The sequence below is a fragment of the Pygoscelis adeliae genome, unplaced genomic scaffold (assembly GCF_000699105.1).
Source record: "Pygoscelis adeliae isolate BGI_AS28 unplaced genomic scaffold, ASM69910v1 Scaffold14, whole genome shotgun sequence".
In the NCBI taxonomy this organism is placed as follows: Eukaryota; Metazoa; Chordata; class Aves; order Sphenisciformes; family Spheniscidae; genus Pygoscelis; species Pygoscelis adeliae.
The window spans coordinates 3,006,897-3,022,323 of record NW_008825109.1 but is presented as its reverse complement, the minus strand read 5'-3'; the positions used below and the strand labels follow the sequence as shown (position 1 = coordinate 3,022,323).

Below are 15,427 nucleotides of genomic sequence, written 5' to 3'. Positions count from 1 at the left end.
TCATATTGACTCACTTTCTACATCATGTGAAACAACCTCAGCAGACCCTCATCATTTTAATATAGGAACATCTAGCTTTGATGTGTCTTTGCCTGATATGAATAATCTCCAAGTGTCTGAAGGACCCAAGGTGAATACATTTTTACTTTCAACTGCAGTGTGTTTTACATAACACTTTTACAAGTTTATTTTACTTACACTTTCATGAAGGGTTTGATCTGTGAAAGCAAGTACATTCTGACTTTCTGTATATAATGGCATAGTACAATACATTCATATGCTCCTGCACATCCATACCCTTTCCTTTCTACTTACACTTTCTTTATTAAAAGACTTTATTTATGGTTTCTTAAGTATATTGCACTATATATGCACCAAGATACTACAAGCTCATTGGAAGACAAATTCATGAACTGGTTACAAGTTACAACCCTAAGGGAACACTCTTTTGTTCTTCATGCTGATTTAAAAGAACAATATGCCAACTCATGTGGTGGGTGTATGCGTGTATTCTCTGAGATTCTTTTGTATGTGGGAACCTATTGTACAGTTGTGTGCACTGGATTCAGTTATTGCCTTTTGGCAGACACTCAGAAATTTTAAATTCATGACCACAAGATTAAGCCATCTGGGGTGGGGGGAGGCAAGATTTGCAAGGATACAACAACCATGTTCAGCGCAGTTTATTTCAGACAATTGTATCAGAAGATGAACATAATGTAAGGTTGGTAAATAATTATCAATGTGGGGACAGTTTCTTTAATTTTCTGTTTAATAATACTTGTTTGTGGGAGATCAGGTGAACCTACTCCTCCCACTGTCTCTCCAGAAATATAACTCGGGGGGGGTGGGCAGCAGTCAGTGGCTTTGTGACACTGTTGCCTTACCAGTACAGCTTTCTCTGTCATGTCTGAATTGGGTGGCTTCTGCAGAATGGGGCAGGGGAAGAATATAGTTGTGTTGTATATTCATTGGCTTTCATTCCAGTTCTTGCCCTTGGTCCCCTCCAAATGCAGCCACACAAAAAATTGATACAGTACTGCTAGGCTGCAATATAACAGAAGTACTGGAAACTTCTAGTGAAGAGGTCATAGAAAAGGAGGTTGAAATTGTGCTGAATAGTGAACAAATTGTGTCAGAAACCTCCCCAGGAGGAAGAAAGGACAGGAGGAGGGAAATGTAGGTAAGGATAGGAAAGGAGGGGAACCTCTCAAAATAATGGCTGTGGAAAAGATAAACTCATTATCATTTGTCAAAACAACTGTTGGTAGACAAGTTACCACATAACAACCATAAGCAGCAGAAGTTGGCAGAATTTCAATTCAGGAAGCTGCAGTCAGAACAGATACGTTTGCAGGTGGTGACTGCGGCTAATCTCATGCATCCAGCTGCAGTAGCTATTGGTATGTACATTAAGAATTGCAAATCACAGTTCATGAGTTTCATATATGCCTGGGGTTTTATAATCTTTAGTGTGAAAATTTCTTTAATGTCCCAGTACCCATGCACCAGTGTTCATCAAAAATGAAAAGCTTTGGAAAAAGTAAAGAAGTGAAGAATGTAAAATCACAGCAGTTTCTTGTGGGATTGACAGGCAAATTCAGCTAGTCCTGAGACAAGTTTGATATTGGTGAAATACATAAGCCAAGCTGACAGGGATTTGCCAGTGTTACAAAGACGTTTGAATTGATAACTTTACACATAATGGCTTCTTAGTGTTTTTTGCCTCAAAGATATTTTCTTCTAGTATGCATACTTCTGTATTTTTACTCAAAACAAATTGGAGTCAGTATAAACAAAGTTAAAATGCCTGGGTTTATATTTATTTTAAGGAAGAAGTCATCCCATTTTTAGTCAGAAAACTTGAAACTTGCACCTAAATAATTTTTACTTAATTTGATAACAAAAAATCTGAGCTCTTTCCTGTTTCTCTTTTCCTCCGAGTTCTTATTTTCAGAGAGCTGAGGGTATGTCAGCAATGCAGAGGAAAATTTTTGTTACTTCTTTAGTGCTGTACAAAAATGTTTAGTTGTTGCATCATAAGCAAAAACAAAAATATCACCTCAACTTTTAAACAGATGCGGTGAATGACAGCAACAGACTGATTAAGTAGGCCTTTTCTCAAACGTTTCCGTGCCAAAATCCAGGTATTATTGTTAATGGCATGAAATTAGTTAAACTTATTTTCTATTAAAGATAGTGATCACAATAATTAAGATGATAGTATTTATAAGGGATTAGAAGGCAGTGATGGATAATGCTATGAGGGATACAAAGATTCAGATGATGCTATTTTATATATTTTTCAAGTTATCTAAACTCACCGTTTTCTGGAAGTGTACTCCAATCCTGCATGAATATTTGGAGTCCACTTTTTTATTTTGCTTTTTGGGCATCGTATTGGACTCCAGTGGGTGGTAGGTGTTTGCTTCTTCTTTCTTCCTCCTGTACCCTATCCCATCAAAATGTGTTTTCCTCATACAAACACTGTCATTGCAGTGAACAAACCAATGGTTCTTTCAAGCTGATATTTCATATTTGAGAGTAGTTAATGCCAACTACTTCTTGAAGAAGCATGAAACATTTATGCTTCTTGCCAACTGCTCTGGTTCCTATTCTGGTAATTCAGCCATATAGCTTTTGTTTCTCTTTTCAGGATGGTTTGTGCTCTGATTCATTTCATCCACCCTGGACTCAGGAATATTCCTGTCCCTTTCGCTTAGAAAACAAAACCAAAAAAACTTTCTCCTACTTAATTTCTGATCCTGTCCTTTCTGATACAAGTCTTGTTTAATTTTTAGAAATGCAAATCCTCAGAATTTATCTGTAGGATCCGAGCAGGTCTGGTAATCTGCAGAGGGCCACTTTTGTCTTTTAATTCCACTTACCATGGATTTCCCTCCCTACCAGCTCCCAACACATGTGCATGCACATATGCATATTTGCACAAACACACACCTTATGAGATACCCCAGACAGAAAAAAAAGAGTTTGAGCTACCCACTGCAGTCATCCCTACAGGAACTACTTTGCAGGATGCTATGGATGATGTAGACAAAAGCCAAAAGATTGAAACTGAAACAAAATTTGTTCAGACTAAAAATGCAAGAGAAATTGGAAAGTTTCAAAAAGAAATCAAGAGCTTTAGGTGCTAATGGATGAAAAAGGAAGGAAGTGATAGAGGCATAATCCTTTTAATGTCCTGTAGAATGCTTTGGATTCTTCTTGAAAGGAAGCTATTATGTAAATGATATGCTAAAAATAATTCTCAGTTCTGAACATGCATATAGTCTTCCAGACAGTGATTGTTTTCAATGTATTTTGAGAAAAGCTTTAATACACTCTTGGACACTATAAAGCGATAAGTGACAAGGACGGCCTGACAGTAACAAGAACCCTATTGTTTTTCCTGAAAAAATACTTCCCTGCTATGTTCCCAAATGCACTGAAATCTGAAATTCTTTGCTTGACAAATGAAGTTGAAGAAATTCTTTAAAAATAATATTGATCCAAGACAGCAAGTTAAACAAATACAGTATTTTTGAAGAAGTGTAACTTGATTCATGTCATTTATAATCTGTGGCTTTATACCTGTGCAATTTAACATGTTGTCAGGTGGGTTTTTTCATTAAATGCTTTGTATTTATTAATGGAATTAACTTACTAATTTGCTGTTTTCTAAGACATCATCATTCACTTCCCTAGGTTGAAGCTGTACATGAAGAACAAGATACAGCAGTCCATGAGGATGACCTTTCAGGGTCTACAAATGAACTCCCCGGAGCATTTGAATGCAGTGATAGCCTTAGTCTGGATATGACAGAGACTGAAGAGAAAGTTGACAGGCTGGAACAATTTGCTCTTGCTAGGTACTTGTATATGCTGTTATTCATAAAAGGACTTTTACACTGTACAACAAAGTGGTAACAAGGTGTTAGTTAATGGAACGGCTATTTTGGCCACAGGAGTTAAATTCTCATTAGTTTAAGTGCAGTGAGAAGACAATGCCCTAATTACCTGCATAATTATCACACAACTCAAAAAAACCCCAAGATTTTCCTTCTAGGAAAAACAAGTTATGATTTGTACATACATGTATGCAGTTAGTCATTATATATGTAAAATATTTAATTTAAAAAAAAAAAAGGATTTTTAAAGATTTGCAGTAATGGAAATACTGCTTAGTTAGCTGTTCAACAGATCAGCCATGTATTCATCCTTCTGATTTCTTATGGTTCATGAGGAAGTCACAATATTGTCAAAAATCCCATCTGCATACCCTTGAGGCTGCTGGTGAGTGTGGCTGGCCCCCAGTATACATTGCAACAAAGCATCAAGATTTTTCCATGCCTTATGGAGCTCTTTCAGATTTTGGATGATGAGTTAGACTGCAATTACCCCATATTTATGGAAAGGAAAGGAAATAAAGAAGCCCTCTCTTTGTGTGCCACATGTTTCAGAATCATAGTTCCTGTTCTTGGGAGCCATAGGAAGTATTTCTCCATCCCAAAGCATAATACACAAGATCAAGTAGCTTAGTACCCTTTAAAAATGGTAGTCAGCCTGTTTCACTGACCATAGAGTGCCAAAATAATGCTCTGTCCTAAGAACAGTGTGGAAGAGGGATGGATCTTCTCCAATCCATTACACTGGGGGGAACCAAACAGGTCAGTATATATGTTTGTACATGCTGAGATTCTTTTCAGTACTTCTGCTATACATTATTATAACCAAGTTTTCCTAGAAGAGGAGTTTTTCTTCATGGGCTCTATCCTCCTGTGAAGTTTCAGCCTTCTTCCTCCAAACGATGGTATGATAAAACAATTCAAGTATTCTGGGATGGAGGAAGATAGATGATAATGGCCTGAAGATAGGGATTCTGATTTGGAGGTTTTTCTCATTGTAGCCAACATCTTGCCAGCTTCAAAAGTAATTTGAAAGTTCAATAATATTTTTAGAAAGGTGCTGTAATTGGTCCTGTGATTATAACTCTCTGTTACAGCATATTTTATCTGCCACCTTCTTGGTATTCTCCTTTCATCACAGTTTTTTTTTTTTTCTCCTTCAGTTTTCGAGATGTTGATCGAAGTGCCTCCCCTCCTCCCTCACCATTTTTTTCTGCCATCCTTGCTGCATTTCAGCCAGCAGCATGTGATGATGCAGAAGAAGCCTGGCGTAGTCATATCAACCAGCTCATGTGCGACTCTGATGGTTCCTGTGCAGTTTATACATTTCATGTGTTCTCTTCCCTGTTTAAGGTGAGAAAATAAGTCTAAGATACAAAATCAAAATATTTAGATTATGTGTGGCTATCGGGATGGTTCTTGATAGTAGTACCAGTAATGAACTACTAGGTGTATAACCATTGTAATTTTGCATGCTGCAAAATTGCCGTACTAGATTTTCATGCAGAACTGTCTTCTAGGACCAGTTTTGTCATAAAAATAGTATGTATCTCATACTTGCAGGTTTGGAGATAACATTATAAAATGTGGATCCACTTTAAAGAGGATTTTCTTCAGTACTTTACAGCCTGAAACAATAACTGCAAGAGGCAGGAAATAGCCTTTTCATCTCAAACTATTGTTAATCTGTTCCTCCATCTCAAACTGTTGAAATCGGACCATGCCCATGTAAATGTCAACATTATTAAATATTCTGTACCTAATCATCTGAATAGAAATATCCAGGTACCATCATGTAACATAAATTCCAGAGATTGAGTCTGACGACTAGAAATACATTTCTCCTTTCCAAAACTGTATGCTCGCAAAGATAAGCTGCTTGCAAAAAGATAAGAAAAAAAAGGAGTCAAATGTACAAGCTGTTCTACGGAATGACTCTCTGCTTTTACCTGTCATTAGTGTTAAAACCTTTTTTAATTGTTTCTCCTGCTTTATATGAGGCAGCTGCAGGATGTTTAGCATGCTGCAGCAGTGTACACAGCAGCCAGGTAACTTCATGCAGAGTTTAAGTACCCATGATCTCAGAGTACACAATTTTTTTATCAGCAATGAGTACCCCACTAATAACTATACAATCTCAAGATCTTTTCGTATCTTTAAGACTATCCTTATAATAAAGAAGGATTCTTATCATACAATAAGAATCTCTTCTCCATCCTGTTTTCTCTGTGCTCCGACGGACTTAATTGCATGTCTTCTCTAGCTGCATACTGTGTCCTCCTTTAAACATTACACCACTGTAAATATGGGTGCCTTATAGGCATTCTTTTAAACACTGATAAATAACCATTTGGAAGGAAAAAAACAGTGCTGACTTGAATGCATGACAGTTCAACTTTGAAAATTAGTCCTGTGTTTCTTCATGATGTGTATTTCAGCTTTTTTGCCATTAACGTCATTCCTAGAGGTTAATAGCCCTGTTCAAGTCTTCTGAGAGTTACTTGTCCTTTTTGTTCTCTTTGAAGATGTGAAAAGGAACTGATGTCACACTTCTGAAAAGTAAATAAATAATACTGTGTAATGCAAGACCTAAACATTACCTGTAAAGTACTTGTTTAACTCAAAATCCTGGCAGGCACACACTACATTTGCTGTTGTGCTTGCCCTATATTCAAAAGATAGCCTACTCATTTTATTCAGTTGATACTGGAGTAGAAAGATACAATACTGCTCTCAAAAAATTTTCAATAACAGCAAAACCTGAATAACAGTAATTAAAAAAAAAAAACGTGTTAATAGTATCAACAAACCAGAATTTTCTAGCTGGAGTCACAGACATATTTTTAGTTTATAAAATTGCTTTGTTCTCCTCTTCAGGGTTAAAACACAGGAGTATTATTTTCCCCGATTTTTTTCATAAGATCCCAGCTTGTCTGGAATTGTGTTGTGTTTGCACCATCAAACTTTGCTACTCATCCGCTAACTTAAAAGACTTTTGACCCTCACCAACAGGAAGTTTCGGAAACGAGCCCAGTATGTGCTAGGCTTGCAACGCAAAGTACTGCCAAAGTACTTAATTGTGAAACAAAATCCTTGTTTGGAGGAGTCTGTCAACTAAATAGTTGGTGAAGTGAAAGAAGTGCATTTTCCAGGGCACCTACATTTCAGTCTGCATCAAGTTAATGGTATCTTGGATGTTTGCCCACAACACGATAAACTTGTTTAAAATTCCTGAAATTATTTAAGTACTTCTCCTGTAAACGAGTCATAGCTCAGAGATCTCTGGATTATCTTTACGGCTGCCTCTCTGTGTTCTGTCAAATCAAATGTCTTCCAGCAGACCAGCCAGTTCCAAGACAAGTAGATTTGAGAGCTAGCAAGTAGTTTCCACAATCGAGCCCTTTTGTTATGAAAAGTCCTCTTCCCAGAAGAGGAAACCTGAGGTTAAGAAGAAAACGTTCTGAGAATATTTTGTTATTATTTACATTGACACAAAGCAGAGCGACTATACGCAGGCATGTACCTATTCATAACATGTTGGCAGTTTGGCATTATTATTCACAGTGGTCCCATTTCACAAATATATACTGCATTCAGACCTTGCTTGAAAGATTTCAGCCACTGTAATCTGCACCCAGAAGGACATAGCTGAGATGATATCTTATTATAGAACTGATAGTCCATGTAATTGCAAAATGAATATATTTAGTGAAGTACTATACATAGGTACCAAAGTACAGTCCCTCACTGTTTCACATTTTAATACTTAAAAACACTGTTCAAGACTGTTATCTTCTTAGCTGTAGATTGATTGTTGCTTTTATGAATATCTGGAAAGGAATGCAGTAAAGGAAGAATATGTTTTCTTGAATCTAAACAGTAGACTGGTCAGCTTTTGACGAAGCCATAACTGAAATGCTTTGAGGAAGTTATTTTCATAAAATAAACTAGAACTGTTAAAATATATGAGTAGATGTGTGCTGGAAGGGACCTGAAGCGTTCATGTTCCTTATCTTGCCCAGTACAGGATCAACTATAACTTTCATTCTGGTCAAATGTTTTTTAACTTTTTTCTCTAGACTGTTCTTAACCTTTAGGCTAAGGTGGAACTTCACAACGTTCCTCGGCACTGTAGTCCAATGCTTAACTCTCCTTATCACTTGAAAACTTCTCTTTCTGTATTTTATGCCCATGGCTTCTTGCTCTATACACAGTGGTACTCTTCTCTTCTTTGCAGTTGCGGCTTATATTTGAAGACCATTACCATGACTTCACCTACCCCAAACTTCTCTTACTTAACCTCAGTTCTTTCAACCTTCCCCATAACACACATTTTCTAAACTTCTCACTGTTGCTATGGGCTCCATTCAGTCAGTGTATTACTTGAAAAGGAAGAACAGGTTCTGTACTTCAGCCTAAGATCTTACCAGCACTGACTAGAAGAGGTTTACCTGTTTTATAGAAGGTATTCCTGTTTAAAAACTTATCTCTGCTAACTGCTGTACAGTGGGATACAGTTAATTATTTTCCACTTGTAACCCAATCTAGTATGCAGATCTTGTTCTACAAAATTTTGCCTTCCTTGTTATTCTCCATCCTGAATGTGCTCTGTGGATTGTTTCATCCTAGGTGTACAACCTTGTCCTTTTTTCTTTTCCGTGCACTGCTTCTCCAGTTTATCAAGATCAGTCTGAATTCTAATCCTGGCTTCCAAGGAGCTTACAGCCCCTGCAGCTCAATCATCCATGCATTTAATAAGCATGCTGCATATTCCATTATTCAGTATTTTCATTAATGACTTGGTTAGTGCCTGAGACAGTCCCCAGTAGAATCCTACTCAATTTATCTTTCCAATTGGACAGTGAGCTGCTGATAATTAACTTCTGAATATGGTATTACACACCTAGTTACCTCTAGACTGGGTTTCTCTGCCTTACTTCTGAGATAGTAAATGAATTAATATATAACATATCCATCGCTTCTCCTCCTAATAGAAAATTTTAGCCTTTCATGAAAATTAAATAGTTCGATATGATTTGTTCTGACCAAATCTGTACTGCCTATTATTGTTCTCTTATATGTTCCCCCATTTCCTGAACTCTGTGTTTAATTCTTTTGCTCGTGTTTTTTTTGAGATAAGCACTTTCCTCGAGTTTTTTACAATACCCTGTGTTCTGTGAGTTCTCAGAGATATTTGTTATGGCTCCTAGACCTCTTTAGCCAGTATTATAACTATCATAGCATGAATTTCCCTAATCTGCAAAGATGTAAAAATATCCAAGCCCTTACTAGCAAGATCTGTTCTCACCTCAGTTTTCATAGATGTCTCTTTGTTACCTGTACCCAGATGCCCTTTCTGGGAGCAATAAGGCAAAAGAAGGCATTAAACACATCAGTCTTTTCAGTAGCATCTGTTAGCTATTTTTCTCCATTGTGATTCCTTGGCCTTCCTCTTAATTATTTCTGGTTTAGTTCTTGACATTCTCTCTTTCTCTTACCAGTTTATTTGGCATCTCCTTCTCTGATTATATTGCCTACAATGCCATGTTATGTTTGGTATCCAAGTTAAGTAATGTAACACAGTTTCACCTTCTGTTCTTCTTTTTTGCATGAATATTTGCCTGAGTGAAATATTTGTGATTCAGCCAGATGTATGCCTTAATATATTTTCTATCTTTCAGTGGTATAGAATGTGCTTCTGCCCTCTTTTTTTTTCCTGAAGGAATGGCTACCTCTCATTATCTCCTTTCCCGGTTAAGTTATTTCTAATGGGCTCCTTCCTGCAAATTCTGAATGCATTGAAGTCGGTTGTATTATTTCTGTAATCTGTCTACTTCACTGTCTCAGATTCATAAACTTAGTTACTCTTCCCCAGGAGGGCACTGCAGCACCTGAACAGGTTACCCAGAGAGCCTGAGGAAGCTCTGACCTTGGAGCTTTCAAGACTCAGCTAGACTATACTATGGCTGACCTGATCTAGTGTTGGCAATAGTCCCACTTCGAGTTGAAGGTTGGATCAGGTGTTCTCCAGAGGTCCTTTTCAACCAACATCTCTTGGATTGTGTTCCATAATCTGTCTTTCTAAATTTCCTTCCACTTTTATGTTCTCAGCTAGCTCTTTTCTGTTGGTTAGGATCAAATCTAGATCTCTTTCCTTTGCCAGAAGAGTTGTCAGCAACAGTTTCACTAAGACTTGGACTAAATCTTTCTTTTCAGAAGACATCATAGTAGTAAATCTCCAACTGTCACCAAGCCCTATGATTCAGATGATTCTGCTAGTTGCTCATAAAAATAATCATCTACCTGGTCTGGTGGTAATTAGTAAGGGCCCTTGCCTCTACTACAGACTCAGTGCAGCAGAGAATCTGAACCATGTGACAGATTCACCATGAGTCGCACGTATAGTGCTTTGTTTCTGTGTTGAAGTAAGATGGTAGAAACACATAGTAAGACAAATATCAGTCTATCCAATCTTAACTGTGTTCAGACGGCCAGTTCAGGTGATTTAGAAAATTGGTCTGTAGAGGAAGCTTCTCTTTAACCATTTTATAAACTATTGATAATGTATACCCTACCTACAATGTGAGGGCTTATGTAGCTTTTTTAAAAAAATCATTCAATCCAACAGCTTCCATTATCAATAAAGTCTGAATTCAGCTCACCTGATTTTAGGTACTTAGCTTCAATGCTCCAGTGTAGGAACAGTAACAGGCTGTTTATATGTCTGTCACCAGATTGCTATTTGGGAAGCACTTCTCTCCAGTGAGGCATGCTTACGGTAATACAGGTCCTAACCTACATTCCTCAGAGAAATGCCTATGGTAACACGGAACGAATCATATAAAAATGTTGCATACTTTTATTTTTAAAAACATTTTCATGTTACTCCCACCTGCTGAGCAGTTGGCCTTAGTGAGATATATTTTGGCAGTGAAACCTGCTGTGTATTTATCAATATCATTATTTCAGTTCCTGCAAGGCTAAAATATTATTTTTATTTATTATTCACTTTATATATTAATCACTGAAAATATCAGCACTAGAATGTTTCTGGAAGACTAGACTGGTTTAGGACTCAAAACACCAAAAAAATCTGAGAACAATAATTCCCGGATGCAATGCAGTATTTCTGGAGTCCTCCCAAGCAGCAGAAAAGTTTTAGTAAGAAGGTTTTTCCCACAGGGGAAAATGACAGGTTTTTTCTGATTTTTCCATGCTGCTGTTTGGCATTAGGATGTCCATTATATTATCTGATTAGCCACTTGACATGGAATACTAACAAAACAATGCCCGGAATGGGCAGAAAAAGTAATGTGCTGATCATCTCTGTTAACTCTGTACAGCCAAGAAAAAAAAAGCTACTTGTAGGTAAAAGGCTTTATAAAGATTGAATCATATTTACAAGAAAGAATGTATTTCAGTAGTAGATTATTATGAGTTCTGTAATTAGTTTCACAGCTGCCCAGCTGTACACTGTCTCCAGCATAATAACTGCTATTCAGTATCCTTGAGCAGACGTTCAGTTCTCCACAGGGAGATGGTCTCTTTTGCACATGTAATTGTGCAAATAAAAAAAAGCCTGCCATTTGTTTACAAAGGAAAGAAGCTTGTACTTGAGTAAAGAATGTGACAAACTGTATTTTGCTTTACAGAATATTCAGAAAAGATTCTGCTTCCTAACCTGCGATGCAGCTAGTTACTTGGGAGACAACCTGCGAGGAATAGGCTCCAAGTTTGTGAGGTCTTCTCAGATGTTAACATCATGTTCAGAATGTCCCACCCTTTTTGTAGATGCAGAAACAGTGAGTATATTCCTTTCAAAAGGCATGTGCTGCATTGCAGTGTGTTATTCTACTGGCTGTTTCACTTTTGGGCAACTCCTGAATAGATATGTCAAAAAGGTACCCAAGTCCTGTCTCTAATTTTTGTCTCTTGTTGTTAACCAAATTTCCATTCATTTTCCATATTATTTTATTAGGTAAGTAATGGCAGATGGACAATACGATGTGTTGAGCCTGTGTGCCAAAAACCAATATAAGACAGGTGCCTACCGGACCCAGTTGGCTCCACAAATGGAAAAGGAGAAGCTATTTTTTACATAGTTCAGCATGAAAGATGGTAACATGTTTAGTGGTTTCATTTGAGTCAACTGTGATGTGAGCTGGATGATAAAAATATATATTAGGGAATGAATGAGATGGCCCTTCCCATTGTTTTCATTCTGGCCCATGTTTATCCAACAGCATCAGGACAGTGTGGCCTCACACAGAAGTATAGAGGTAGGAACTTGCAAAGTGTAATCTTGGGCCCACTGCTGTGACCATGGAAAAGCTGTGCCTTACGTCATCAGAGAGCTGTGGAGATTAACTAGTTAAGCTTTGTGCAGTATTTTATTTTAGGGAGGTCCTCTGCAAAGCTGTTAAACACAGAACACAATTTCAATTCCACATTATCATAAGTGCAACTTTTGCTATTCAGTTTTCAGTATGGCATTCTATTTATGTATATTTTCGCATAAATATAAATATTTGTCTGTATTGGTATCTGTAAATCTAAGTATTTTTTTGCAAGATCTTTACTATACTTTCTACTCTGCTAATATTTTTATTCTTTTATAGTGACATTTACTAGCCCTTTTGATTTCATTTCTCCAGCTGCTCTCTTGTGGCCTTCTTGAAAAGCTGAAGTTCAGTGTTTTAGAACTGCAGGAGTACCTGGACACATACAATAACAGGAAAGAAGCAACACTCTCGGTATGCTGGATTATGTTATGTTCTTGGTTTTGTATCTGTGTATACTTAAGCTATGTCAGAAGACTGCAGATACACTCAGATCTGTTTAAACTGATAGTAGGAAAACGTATTTCAGATACTGGATTCACTAAATGTTTCTTCCTGAACATATGAACCAGAACTAAAAAAATAGCTATTGTATCCATTAATTTTAGAAACATTGGCATCTTTAATATTCCTGATCTCTCCTTTCTCCTATTCAGTAATTAATTCGTTTTCTTGGTTTATGCAATTCAAATACTAATAGAAATCAAGACTTTTTAAATTACAGTCAAAGCAAATCATCATAGTCTGTGCGAATAAAAAGTGCAATTGCAAAGTTTTATTTATGTGCTGCGCTATGAAACTAAAATACTGCTTACCTTTCTGCAAATCAAACTATAGGCCTCATTCATATCTTCTTCTAATTTCTTTCTGAAAACAGTGGCTTGCAAACTGCAAAGCAACATTTGCTGGGGGCTCACGAGATGGAGTTATTACTTGCCAGCCAGGGGACTCAGAAGAGAAGGTAATGAATGAGCAGTATTATTTCTGTCCTGTGAAATGACGTGTGATATATCTTGTTGTCGGACCCACAAGAACCTGGTGTACTTCCTCCTTGTTTGTCTGCTGGGCTTGGGCATAATCCGGTTTTCACACTTCAGGGTCAAAGGTATTGTTGTTGCCTCAGTCCTGGCATCAGGAAATGGGAAGTATTCAGAGGCAATACTTCTGCCTTCCTAGTCTAGTAAAGGAAGCAGAGCTAACGCTGCCCGGGTTGTCTGTGCTCCCCCTTTTAGAAAGATGTTGCAGCAGCAGTTTCCCACAGCGCAGCGTCTCTGAAAATCACTCCTGCTGTACTGTGCTTCCACATTACACACATTTTATCGACGGCTGTTACAGACTTGGTCTGCCCAACAGCAAGACTTGCCTGGTTGAAATCCACTTAGATTAGTAGTTATGAAATAATGACTGTAAAATGGCCAGTGAAATAATTTATTCTGTAGATAAGTATTTATACCGAAGGCAAAATATCTTTTTATCACTTTTGAATGAAAGTTTTACACACACACACACACACACACACACACACACACACACAAATAGATACATAAATACATATATATTTAGTGTGTTGATTCCAGTTAAGAAATCAATCTTTTCAGAAATCAGTTTTTTGCATTCCTGTTATTGACATACTAAGTATAGGAAACAGCTGGTATCTTAGTGGTGTAGAATAAGTTGAGAAATGTTGTTTTGTGGGGTTTTTTCCTTTTGGAGGAAAAAGAATGGAGGGATGGGAAAAAGAGGGAGCTGGATGGAATTAGCCAAAATCAGGAAGCAGCAGCAGCATGTAGAAAAAAGTGGCATCTCCTCTTTCCATGTATTTTAACTTATAAAAGATTATGATGACATTTTCAGAACACACAGTTGTCTGTTGTAACCATTTTTTCAAATACCTTGTTTTATGTTGGTTTCAGTTTGTCTTTTCCCAGAATTCACTTTATTTTCTTCTGTTTTTATCTTCACCTCTCTTTCCCATCCATGTATTTGTCTTCCTGTCTTTGAACTCCCTTGATTTCTATTTTTTTATGCCATTTCCCAAGAATCCCAAATCCTTGCCACCCCTGCATTTTGGCTTCCTTGACCTTATTAGCAAATCTAATTTGCTAATAAATCCTCTGGCTGCAATCACAGGCGGTGGGAAAACTGTTCAATCTTCCCCCACCTGGCACTGGCACCAGCAAAAGTTAGACACCTTCCAACGCATTTAAATAAGATACTGTCTCTTCTGTAATTGTAATGGTGTACAGGGAAGTTACAAGTGAGCTATTCTCAAATCTAAAAAAGGAGAGACCTGGAACACACGCTACTACCTCTCCTGCAAGTACATCAGGAGAGGGAGATAAAGTATACGTAAGGAGGCGTAACTATTGGAACGTGCATGGGCTTTCTCTTCCCACTGATGCACACCACCCTGAACAGTGACTTCAGACTGTAGTGTTACGTGTCTTGCTGTATACAGCTTAACTTACCCTCTTCATCCCTCTTTTGGAAACCCATAGAATGGGGTGGAGGATCTTGCTGATCATCTACATTGTTTCTTTTTTGAAAAAGTAGAGGAGAGAGAATGCTGAGGATAAGGAATAAACTGTGATCTGAGCTCATATTGCTGGCCTAAACGCATCTAAAAGTTAATAAATGTCATGTTCCACTTGTGTGGTTTTTTTTAATTAGGCATTCTCTGTTTCAGAATTAAATGTGTGTTTTGTGCAGCTGGGGTTAGTATTCTTACTGCTTATCAAACAGACTGAAAAGAAGGGTTTCTCACTTCTGCAGGAATCCTTGGTCTCTCCCCAGCATTGCTCCTTCAGCCCAAAATGCATTATTCCTTGGAAGTTGACAGGATGGTAGGTCTTTGATCAATAGGCATATTTCTTTTCTCCCCCTTCTCATTCACCTGTCAATTGAAGCAGCTCTTCCCAAAGGAACATTCTGTTTATTCAGCAAAAGTGTAATGGGAGGAGGAGTCCAGGGAAACCAAGGACATGTGATTAGGAAGGGACAAGGAAAAATTACTCCTAGACTGGCAAGTATTTTCGTATCTTTCCTCTCCTCTTCTCCCTCAACATGAAAGCCTAAAGAATCCAACAACTGTAGCGAAAAAAAAAATCTGTCTTATAGTGGTAGTCACAAGGGAGCCTGCCTAAACTCTTAAATTCACTGAGGGTTAGATTAGGACCTGACATC

General features: G+C 37.6%; 1 protein-coding gene across 1 annotated transcript in view; it reads left to right on the top strand.

The window, feature by feature from the left end:
- Nucleotides 1-15,427, top strand: part of FRY (furry homolog (Drosophila)) — a 153,591-nt gene that overhangs the window by 126,699 nt on the left and 11,465 nt on the right. The window contains exons 54-59 of the mRNA XM_009327862.1: nucleotides 5-130; nucleotides 3,706-3,869; nucleotides 5,069-5,258; nucleotides 11,558-11,707; nucleotides 12,560-12,658; nucleotides 13,122-13,205. Of these exons, the coding sequence (XP_009326137.1) occupies nucleotides 5-130; nucleotides 3,706-3,869; nucleotides 5,069-5,258; nucleotides 11,558-11,707; nucleotides 12,560-12,658; nucleotides 13,122-13,205 (813 nt within the window). The remainder of the gene's footprint in view (nucleotides 1-4; nucleotides 131-3,705; nucleotides 3,870-5,068; nucleotides 5,259-11,557; nucleotides 11,708-12,559; nucleotides 12,659-13,121; nucleotides 13,206-15,427) is intronic.